Source organism: Ailuropoda melanoleuca, chromosome 16 (assembly GCF_002007445.2).
Source record: "Ailuropoda melanoleuca isolate Jingjing chromosome 16, ASM200744v2, whole genome shotgun sequence".
Lineage (NCBI taxonomy): Eukaryota > Metazoa > Chordata > Mammalia > Carnivora > Ursidae > Ailuropoda > Ailuropoda melanoleuca.
In genome coordinates, this window is record NC_048233.1 from 52558939 (window position 1) to 52570605 (window position 11667).

Consider the following 11667-nt stretch of genomic DNA (forward strand, 5'->3'; position numbering starts at 1 on the left):
TCTAGAGTGTCTCTGTCTCTCCTTTTAATTTATTTAATTCACTCAACACAAATCAAACACCCAGTGTGTGTTCGCAACTATGCAAGCCACTAGGGAAAGAGTATGCAAAATGGACATGGCCGTCACGCTTGCATCACTCAACTAAAAGAGACACGAAAATGAGCCAACACGTGGGCGTATAGTTCTCAAGATGTAAACCTTTGTGAATATCAGGGAGTAGTGTACACTTAAAAAAAATTTACAGAGTAGTTTTTCCTTTTCTGGGTTTTCTTAACTTCTCTTTTTTTTCCTTCTCTCTCTCTCTCTTTCTCTTTTCTCTTTTTTTCTTTTCTTTTTTCCCCCAATTTGAAAGTAGTTGTTTATTAACTGACCAGATTGCAAAAATAATCANTTTTCTTAACTTCTCTTTTTTTTCCTTCTCTCTCTCTCTCTTTCTCTTTTCTCTTTTTTTTCTTTTCTTTTTTCCCCCAATTTGAAAGTAGTTGTTTATTAACTGACCAGATTGCAAAAATAATCATGGCGGATACCTTAGCTCATCCCTCTAATAAGCCTGTTCATCTGGTCTTTCCTGTTGCCAGCATCTCCACCTTCTACGAAAGGGGCAATGTTTTTCTTCACTCCCCCTTGTGGAGAAGATCATCTGAAGGGCCATAAGAAGTTGTTTGCTTCTTTGACACGTTTTCCAACAGTATAGATCTTATGAATCAGATCCTCCATGCAGATGATGCCATGTTGACCAAGAGATCAAGCAATCAATGTGTTCTCTGTCAGGACAATTCGCTTCTTGTTGATTTTGGCCGTAACAATGCTTGGGGATCAATTCATTCACTGACCTCAGGTTTGGATCCCCTCATGCTCTATATGGCTCCACAATCCTTAGCATGTTAACTGGAGCCTAACAAAGGTGCCATTGATGATCTGGCAAAGGTGAAGAAGCTGCAACACCTTTCGAACCTTTCGGCCCTGATCCTGATGACAAACGCCAGTTTGGGTCTTGCAGGTGCGTAGCAATTGCCAGCTTTTCTTGCCATGCTACCCATTCGAATCTCAGCTCTGAGCAGCTGCCTATATTCCTTGTGGAATAGATATATGTATATCTATTCCAATATATCTATTCCACACATACATAATATATATTATAATATATTATATATATATAATATAATATATATACTATATAATATATGATATATACTATATACTATATATACTATATGATATATACTATATAATATATAATATATGATATATATTATAATTTTTTTTAAGGGTTTCTGGCACAGCAGAAACCTTCTTTTTCTGCTCTTCTGCACCCTCCCTGATGGCAGCCGGAAAAGAGAAAGGCCTCTCTCTCTCTCTCTCTTGTTTTCTCACGTAAACTCTACCCCCAACATGAGGCTTGAACTCACGACCCGGAGATCAGGAGTCGCATGCTCTACTGACTGAACCAGTCAGGCGCCCCATTAACTTTTCTTAATTTAGAAAAACTCTATTTATATCATATACATAATGCTTCTTGTTTTGACTTCTACAGTGATTTATGATAATATCGCTTACCCCAAATTTTTTTTCATTTGGTCATAATTTTGACCATTGCTGGATCTTTAACTCTTCTAACATGTGAGTTATTTTTCCAATTTACTTAAATTAAAAAGTATATTTTAATTAAGATAAAAAAACACATATAAAATTTCCCATCTTGATCATTTGCCATTCAGTAATGTTAGCCACATTCACATTGTTGCACGACAAATCTCTAGGACTTTTTCATCTTGTAAAACTGAAACTCTGTGCCCATTGCACAACTCCATTTCCCCCTCACCACAGGCCTCGGCAACCACAATTCTACTTTCTGTTTCTGTGAATTTGACTGTGTTAGATACCTAATATAAGTGGAATCACATAGTATTTGTCTTTTTATTGTTAGCTTATTGCACATAGCATAATGTCCTTGAGGTTCATTCATGTTGAGCATGTGGCAAGATTTCTTTCCGTAAAGCTGAATAATAATCCATTGTGTGTATATGCCACATTTTCTTTATTCATTCATCCATCGATAGACATTTGGGTTGCAGAAGCTATTGTGAATAATGTGAATGATGTGAATGGGACTACCTCTCGGCTATTGTGAATAATGCTGCAATGAACATGAGCGTGCCTGTGAAGGACTGTGACTCCAAATGTAGGCACTAATCCATCCCCATGCCTGAAAATCGTTCTTGACTGTAAGTAAGAAATGTGGGCTTGGGCTAGCAGGGAGGGAAAAGTGGGTGGCTTCTGCTCAGGATCTCCTCTCTGGATGTCCAGGCAACAGCAGGGGGAAGGAGAAAACTGCCTGAATCACTCAGAGCAAAGAGTTTCTTGTCTAAAAGGTTGTATGCCTACCATGTACAAAATGCCATGCTAAGTACTTTCATATGCATTGAGGGGGAAATGTGGAGGGTTTCCTGGATTAAGATCATTATGACAATGAAGATTTTTCCCCCCAATTTCCCAGGATCAGTGTCTAAACAATAATGAAAATAGTGATCACTGGTGTCAGGAACAGGCCCAGCAGGGGAGGATATCAGAACCTTATCTGGAGGGAGGCCTTGTGTTCTTTGGAAAGATAATTACACTGAAAATAGAAAAATTTAAACTTCAAAGATGATGTAAACTACTGAAATTTAAGCTTAGCAACTTTTTTTACCCCTCCTGACTATTGGGGCATGGATTATGGATAATAAAGAAATGTGGGTCTCTGTGGCTAAAAGACCAATCCCTTAAAGCAGCAGAAACCCTTACCAGAGTTCTACCTGATGTTCTTTACTCCTAAGTTGCTGGTTAAATGAATTGTTTCTGTTGAAAGCTAGTCTTTCAAGAAATTTAGTTTCATTTGGGCACCCCAGAGTCTGTATCTGGGCTCCCAAGTCATGGCTGTAGATGACATTCCTAAGAAAATCAGTGTTTTTTTTTAGATTTTTAAAATTTATTTATTTGACAGAGATAGAGACAGCCAGCGAGAGAGGGAACACATGCAGGGGGAGTGGGAGAGGAAGAAGCAGGCTCATAGCATAGGAGCCTGATGTGGGGGATCACGCCCTGAGCCAAAGGCAGACGCTTAATCGCTGTGCCACCCAGGCGCCCCCTAAGAAAATCAGTTTATACACAAAGGTCAAGAGCAACTTTGAGCTTCCCTGGGGACCAGTGATATATACGCCTTCAAGGAGGGAAAGGAAAAGCATTATAAGCTTGAACTGCTTAAACTGCCTTTCACTGCTTTCTTTTAGTCCACCATTTCAGTCCTCAGTAAAGAGAAGGATTACTGCAGACTCAACTTGTTGGTACCACTTTACCAGAGCTCCTTTACTTGTCACCAAAGGAAAATGTCATTATTTACGGCAGAGGCGAGCAGAAAAGGCACTGGCCGGAGAGTCAGAGATGGGTTCTAGTTCCAGCTTGGCCACTAAGCAGCTGGGTGGCATTAGACATGTGCCATCCCCTCTCGAATATCAGTTTACCTTCTATAAATTCCAGTAGCACTTGGACTAGAAGCTCCAACCCTTTCAGCTCCGACATTCTGTGAATTAATGAGATCACTTAACCACTGTGTCCGCTCTACTTTTTATTTGGCATTTGTTCATTTGGTACATATATACATATATAAAAATCTGTACAGGGTAAAATACAAAATAAGTATTTCTTTATAAGTTATGCAATTAAACAGCTACCTTTTTAAAGTTTAAAAGCCATTGCAAAAAAGAGAGAGAGAGAAGAAAGTCTACTCAGTCCTTTATAGTCATTCACAATAAACATTGGTATAAAATATCCATACGACACATGTGTACAAAATAGTGTACAGTTCATAAAAGCTGTGCAAAGACAGCAAAGTTCAGTAAAAAAAAAATCAAAATCAAAGAGGCTTGAGGATTCTCTCTCTGCTCACATCATGCCCAGTGTTCAAGAGCCTTGCAGGTCAGTGAAATCTCCCCAGAAATAATAAAAGGGCACAAGGTAGAGTGCTTGGTGCATATACTATGGATACAGAAATTATAAAGAAAAAGCTTTAAAACTTGCATACAGAAATATAGATGGACTTTTCCCTCAACAACTCACTCCTGTTTCCCAGAGGGCACTGGGAATATGACAGAAAAGACTGAATATCTCTGTTGTGCCTTAGACCAGAAGGGGTGTAGGGGTGTGTGTGTGTGCGTGTGTGTGTGTGTGTGTGTGTGTGTGTGTGTACATTAAAAATATATATACTTGAGATTTCTGAGGGAGCTGCTATGGAAAGACTGGGTTACCAGATCCACTGGTAGGAGACCCTCCAAGCTAAGACAGGAAGGCGGAGGCATCTAGGAAGTTAGAGGTCTTGGAGTCATATGCTTAGATGTTGAGACTGCTAACGCTGTTTCCTTCGCCATTAAGAGTTTTCTCCTCTCTTGAGTTGCGGCCGCTAAAGACCTGCAGAGTGGCTCACAGCTAAACCAGGCTATCGGTGTGAACGCCCCCTCTGTGTTTTAAATAGCTTGCAATAAGCAAGATAGGAGCTCCGATGGAAAAGTGAAGGCTGAGACCAAGACCTAAGTTTCACTTAACGTGGAAAGAGCTGTTGGGGGGGGGGGGAAACNGGGGGGGAAACGCCATTTGGGGCAATGCAAGGGGCTGGGGCGCCCCGGACGAGGTGGCGGTTCTTCAAAGAGCGGCGGCGTCTGGGCTGCGGGACCTAAGCGGACAAGCAGACGGAATCCCGCCTCTTCAATTTCAAAGCACTTCTAAACAGTATCCAGGCGGCGGGGAGGGCTTCTAAGACACCGTGATCTCCTCTTCGCCCTCCTCATCCTCTTCGGAGTCGGAGAAGTCCGAAGGCTTGCCGGGGCTGCTCGAGTGCGCGGGCGAGGCGGGCAGCGGCCCTTCCAGCCGCGGGTCCCGCAGGTGCCGAGGGTCGGGGGACGCGTGATAGACTAGGCGGTGGCGGGGGCTGCCCGGGCCCTCGTCTTCCTCCTCGTCGTCCCCCGGGCCCTTCTGGCCCACGTCGCTGAGGTCCGGGTGCGGATTGAGTTTGGTGGGAAGGGTCTGCTCTCGGCAGCCCCCGCTAGACAGGAGTTCGCGCTCCTTGGAGTTCCGCCACTTCATGCGTCGGTTCTGGAACCAGATTTTCACCTGGGGCGCGGGGGGAGAGAAAGTGGGGGACAAGCAGAGGTTAGCGCAGGCCCTTCCCACGAAGGGCCTGGGGGAGGGGCGCCGGCGGGACTACAGCGGAGGGTAGGAGGCTCTGTCGTTCTCCTTCTCCTTGCCCTCTACCCACGCCCTGATGTGGGTTCAGATGGCTCAAGGCACTCAGCCTATCCTCACCCCTCCTCGGTTCCTCGCTCCTCTAGCCCCATCCTCTGACCTCTGACCTGGACGGGCGCGGGGGGGTGGGGGCGCTGAGCCCCGGAGCTCAGGACTGGGAGAGAAGCGGGCTGTCGCGAGGAGCCTCAAGGAAGCTGGCCGGTGCACGCATTCCCTCTCTAGACCTTACTTTCCCCATCCGTACAATGGGACCTAACCGGTTTCAGAGAACCCTCCCAATTGTATGATGCGTGCGGGAGGGGTGAAGCGTGGGGGCTGGGGCTGTGGGGAGACCGCCCTCACTTGTGAGTCTTTCAAGCCCAACTTGGCCGCCAGCTTCTTGCGGTCGGGCTTGCTGATGTACTTCTGCTTCTGGAACATCTTCTCCAGCGCCTTGCGCTGCACGTCGGAGAACACGGCTCGGCGCAACATGCCCCGGCGAGGTTTGCCGCGGGCCGCAAGCGGCCAGGAGAAGGTCCCCGGGATGGGCACGACGCTGGAGGACGCTGCGGAGGGGTAGGGGGTGAGGGGTTGCGAGTGAGTGGGCGGCGTCCCGCCGGGGCAGTAGCGTCTGCCCCTCTCTAGTGGCCTCCCTCGGTTTTTCTCTCTGATCCCTTCATCTTTTTAAAGCTCCCCTTTTTTTCCTCTTGGAGAATAGGGCAGGAACCTACAAACCTGCGAGAGTGAAAGGCGCTTTCCGCCCAAATAACTTTCCCTTTCAACCAAGCAAACCCGGATTAGGTAAAACCACGGAACACACAGAAAACAGCCCCCACAATAGCCTGTTTCGTTTTTCCATTCAACAGTCTCAGGGAAACAGTCTCAAGGGAACAAACCTGCGTATATCAGCTAAAATAGCAACAGAAAAACATAAATTACAAAAAATAAAAATAAAATATACAGTTGAGGCCACTGGGTTTCCCCCTGAAGCTTTTATCACCTTGGTGGCTTTTGCATTCTCTAGATGAAAATGAGGTGCTTTACTGATTTGAGAGAAGAAAATCCGCTTTGGATTTTTTTTTTGAAAAATCCAATCAGCATTCATCTTTTTCATATTAATCTTTCCTCCCCTCCCCCCCAAAACGTAAAGAATTCGTGCCGAATACATGAAAAGTGGCAGCTAATTAGCACATTGACCGCTCCCCAATGGGTATTGGCATGATAAAAAGGGGGAGAGTTTTGCTTTAAGGGAGGGAAAAAAAACCCAAAAAGAAACAGAGACTCTAATGAAGCGTGAATGGTAATTGTGTAGTAATGAACTAACAGAAAAAGACTGAGGACAAGCAGCGAAAGCCATATATTACTGGGACAAAAGAGATTTACACTTTCAAACTAAACACAACTGCAGGCCAAGACCATTGGGAGAATACTGATGGCAGAGGCTTCTCTTCCCGGAATCATTTTCATTAAATGGACATGAAAAGCTATTTATAAAGCTCGGGTTGTTTTTGTTAGAGCATTGAGATGAGGGAGAAAGGGAGCAAATTCCATTAGCAGCAGCAGCATGAATGGTGGTGGGGGGCGGTTGGTGAATTCTCTCTCCCCCTTTTAAAAATCAATTGCTTGTTTCTTTCGCTGATATTTGGGAATGTTGCCGTGGCTTTACCCATCCCCCACCGTCCATGCCCAGTCTCTCTCCTCTTTATAGGCTCTCCTCTGTCTCCGGAGTCTTGACTGGTTGCAGAGTTTTTGAGCTCTAGTTTGAGTCACCACTGGGACTGCAGGAGAAAACCTCCTGTAAACTGTGTAAGGTGTTTCTCCTTTAAGCTGGGACCCAATTACGGGCTTCCCTCAGACTTCTTATTTTACAAGCTCGAGATCCCTAAAAAGATAAGGCGGTGGGGGAAGGGTCCGAGAAGAGGTTGGGAAATCAGGTTGGAAATAGAAGGTTGGGTTTGTGGGAGGATCTAGTCCCCCTCCCCCTGGGCGACCCCAGGCATCCCACACAAGAGGGCACCCCATGTGGTCTTGTGAAAAGCCCGAAGCCCTGAATGAGTCTTAAAGGGAAATTAGCCCCGGCTGGTAGGTGTCTCTCGGCGGCGTGGAGGGGCGAGGGCCGATCTGTGTGTGGCTGCCCGGAGGAGCTGACCAATTGGTCATGGTGCTGAAACCTTTGTGGGGAATCGTGGCCAAGTGCACTGACTCTGTGGGAAAACGGCGGCGTGAAGGGATGCCAACAGCTCCTCGCCGGGAAGGGAACCGCCTCAAATTGGGACCATGACAATTCCTGCTAATTTGTAGAGCAGGGAATTGGTGCAAAGTGTCAAGCAGTCACTGCTTGTGCTAAATAGGGCATCAAATTGGCGCGACGGATTCGTGAATGTTGTACGCCTTGCAACCTCTGAACCAGAGCATAACCCCGAGGGGTGGACGGAGAAATATGGCTTCAGAGCAGGGAGCGACGGGCTGGGGCTGGGGCGCCGCCCCGCAGGAAGGGGGACGAGACCTACCTGGGAAATAAGAAGATCTGATGAAAGGCTGGAAGGAGCCTTCAAAGTAGGGAAAGGCGAAGGTCTTGGGAGGAACGCTCTGGAGCAAGGCGGGGGATGTTTCTGGCAGAGAATAGAGGAGGAAGGAAAAGGAGGGAGACAGAAAGGGAATTTGATTAGGTACTTGATTATTGTACAGAACATTGAATACATGATATGATTAACCCTTCGGCTTCAAAGGCGTCTTCCTCAGTGATTTGACAGAGTAAAAGAAATCTTTTCCTAACATTGTGCCATCTGTGGATATCCTTCCACCCTCCACCCCACCTCCCCCTCCCCCAGAATCGGCCCCCTGTCCCCAATCTCATCCTGGGCATTAGCGAGATAGGTAGTATTGGGGCGGGGAAGAAAAGAATTGCCGGTCCATAATACTAGCTAAACCAGTAAATATATTGTCTTGGGTTTTAAAAACTGGCTTCCAGAAGTTCGAGGGCAGAAACACTGACGCCTAGAGGCGTGTGCTCTCTCCAACTGCAGGTGCTCAAGTTCATTATGAGGGTGGGGCGAACCTGGAGCTTTTCTTCCCGGGAATTGGCTGGACCTAAGTCTCACATTGCGCGACGTGAGGCTTTGGGGATCTTGCGTAAGTGCGTGCGCGGATGTGTTAGTGGGTGTCCGCTGCATACAGGAAACCGAAGCCAGAAGGACTCGCACCTGGACCGGCCCTCAGCGTTTTGCTCTTACTTACCGGTTCTGGGAGCAGAGGAGAGGATGGCGTTCACCCCAAACTTCAGAAACGTGGACTCATTGGCAGGGGAGGCGGCCGTCAGAGGTGAACCGTCCTGTCGGCTGCCCGGACCCGGGGAGCCCAGGTCTGAGGTCCCGGTGTCTGTGAGAGTCGCGGGGGCCCCCTGCCTAGGGGGCGACATGCTGGCCGTGGGTAAGCTGCGGGGCAGGTAAGCGGGAGGCCGGCTGATGCGGATCAGATCCTCCACCAGGAAGCTCGAGTGGCCAGAAAATGCCGACTGCAGGGACTGGGGCAGCGTTAAGGTAGGCGTGGGGCGCAGGGGGCTGGGGTACCCGGCGGGGGGTGCGAGGAGGCCGGGGAACATCATGTTAGGCGCGGGGAGGGCGAAATAACCCTTCTTCCAGTGGCCGGAGGGTAAATGCCTCGCTTCCCGCCCCTCCCGCCCCCGTGGTGCCCTCTCTTTTGGGCAAACGTCTCCAAGTGACGATCCCACTTGGGCGTCTGCGAGTCCTCCGTGGTCCTCCCGTCGAGGTGATGGTTTTATAGTGGCCCGCCCGTTAAAGCGCTTTGAAAAGTGACAGCTCTGACAATGAAGTTCAACAAAGTTCTCCACTCGAGCTTCATTCGCCAGCGGCTCTGGGCGCTCTGATTGGCGCAGGGGTGCAATTTATGATTGGATTAGTCTTCATAAGCATGGCCCGCACAATGGGCAGGCAACAAAGGCTGGCTCGCATCAATTCTGCATATCGACCGCCTCTTTGCAATACAGTGCGCCCCCAAAGCTCTCTCCGGGAGTTTTTGTTCCGAAGCAACACCCTGGCTAATTAAATGCCTATTTAGAAGTTTCAGATGACATCTTGCCTCATAGAAAAGGAATTATTTAAAGAACGCACTAAATTTATTTGCAGCTCCCCTGCTGAGCCTGGAAAATAAATCAATAAATATTCATAGAAATTCATCTCCAGGCAATCAGTAAAATAACCCTCCCCCTCGTGGGGTGGACAATGGAAAATTTCAAGTCAGTGAACATGAAAATATGCTCCCTTCTTCGTCTCTAGCCCTACAGGCTACTCCAGCTGAGGCATAAAGCAGATGTGAGGGGTGGGTAAAATCAGTGTTTGTGGGGTGCCATTCTAACAACACAGGGAGATTGGAATTAATGCTTTGGGGTTATTGGGTGTGGGTCCATAAGGATGGAGAGGGAGGTGTTGGCTTATTTCGTGTAGGGAAACTAATGGAATTTGAGAGAGTTGGTAGATACCTGAATGATAAAATGTGTCTCCTTCTGCAAACTCCCAGCAACTTGGAAAACAATTTTCAGTGACATTTCTCTAGAAGTGTCACTGAGGAGCACTCCGCAGCTCGCTGGCCTGGGAGAGGATCAGAGAGCAGCAAAGCATCGAGGCTAGGCGGTGGTATTCCACTTGAACGGGGCTTACTCCTCCCAGAAGCAGCCTCAAGGCAGGTCACCTGAACGCTGGAACAGTACGCTTGCTGGCCCCTTTCCACCTCAAGGAGCTTTCTGCAGTTTCATTTGTAACTTACAGCCTGGACTTTTAAAACCATAGCAGTGAAGGTTGAGGGTTCTACCCATTGCAGGGCACTTAACTTGGCCAAAGTTTTGCAGCCTCTTAATTAACTGCAGTGTACAAGCGTGTGAAAACAGCGCGAAGGAAGCCATTCCCAAGAATGCTGGCCCACAGTCAGGAGAGTCTATGCTTAATCTGGGGCCTCAAACGAGAATCTTCCTGGAGATAGTCCTTCACTTTACTCTGGTTTGGGGCTGCGGTGGTGCTGAACCTTGATTCCCCAGTTTCTCTCTTCGGCGAGATAACAGATGTGTTAAATGTCCCATTCATTTCTTTGGTGTGGCTGAACCTCCCCAAAGAGAAGTGTGCAGCCCTGCCAGGCCGCCCTGATCCTATTAACCATGAACTAACTGTCACCTTCAGCTGGTTTTCCTTTTTGCTTTTTAACACAAAGCTTTCTCAAAAATCTTATTAACCAGCTTTATTTCTCTCGATGGTTTTGTTCAAGGCGTTTTGTGTTGATGATCTCCATGTCGCTGCTTTAACCATTCAATAAAAGTGCATCTGCTATTTATATCACATTAAACCAGAAACGGAGCCCGCTAAAGCTCTCCCTTGATTCAAATTAATAAGTTATTTAGGGCCGGGCTCTGGAGCCGAATTATAATGCCCGAAGATGACACAAGTATGGAGTTTCTGAGCCCTAGACACTTATGGAGGCGTACTGGGCGGCAGGCAGCAGAAAACCTCTATGGAAAGGAACAACTTTTAAATAAGTGGCTATTTGAATATGCAAAATGAATTCCTCCGGTTAATTGGAGTCCCCGGAAACGGTCGAGGGACATCTGTGATGACTTCAAAAATTTCTCTTTTTTAGGTTTTGCAATAAAATAGGGGAGCAAAGTCTAAACTGTTTGAACACCTGGACTTTAAGCTTACCACAAAGTTTTCCATCGCTATCAATTCCCCACTACCCTTGTCCCCAACTGCTTTCTGGAAGCTGGAAGACCGGCTCTGGTTTTTGCATTCTCTCCCTCCAACTCTTCTCAGGTCCAATTCTCCTCTTCCTCCTCCTTCCCTCTCCCCAGCCTTCCTCCTCTGACTCCCTCCTTCTCTCCCTCCCTCTTTCTCTTCCCCCCTCCTGAAGCGGTAGCCGGTTCCCCAGGTAGAGGAAAGCGATGACGACAGGTGTTGGATTACCCATCAGTGAAGCGCTTGCCCAGTTTTACCGAGGGTCGGAATGGCGCCTCCGTTCGCAGGGTTTTTCCGGGGGGGGGGGAGGGGAGGAGCACTAAGAACGCAAAATTAGTCTGGAGCCCTCCTAGCGCCATCCTCTTCCCTAGGCCTCTTCTCGTAGGGCATTTCTCTCGGTGTAGTTTTTAGTTATTATCCTGCCCACTGACACGCTCCATGCGCCCCCACCATTACCACCACACGCGCGGGCGCGCGCGCGCGCGCGCACACACACACACACACACACACACACACACATCCCGGTCGTTCTGCCTTACTATAGACTAACTGCTGCTAACTTCTCTGCTTTTAAAAGGGGGCCCTGACATTTTTGGAAGCAACCCCTTGCTGCGACCCACGTGGACCCTGCCTCCAACGGTCTGTCTGCCGAGCCCCCTAAAGCATTCCTAAGGCG

The 11667-nt window shown here is 47.8% G+C and overlaps 1 protein-coding gene and 1 pseudogene across 1 annotated transcript; both read right to left on the reverse strand.

The window, feature by feature from the left end:
- Positions 1–528: 528 nt before the first annotated feature.
- LOC100476466 lies at positions 529–3558 on the reverse strand (annotated as a pseudogene).
- Positions 3559–4741: 1183 nt separating this feature from the next.
- DBX1 (developing brain homeobox 1) lies at positions 4742–8857 on the reverse strand. The gene is made up of 4 exons (XM_002920091.2): positions 8491–8857; positions 7764–7865; positions 5617–5819; positions 4742–5142 (listed from the first exon to the last, which is right to left on the reverse strand). The coding sequence occupies exons 1-4, from the start codon at positions 8855–8857 to the stop codon at positions 4786–4788; spliced, it is 1029 nt and encodes a 342-aa protein (XP_002920137.1). The 3' UTR covers positions 4742–4785.
- Positions 8858–11667: the final 2810 nt, after the last annotated feature.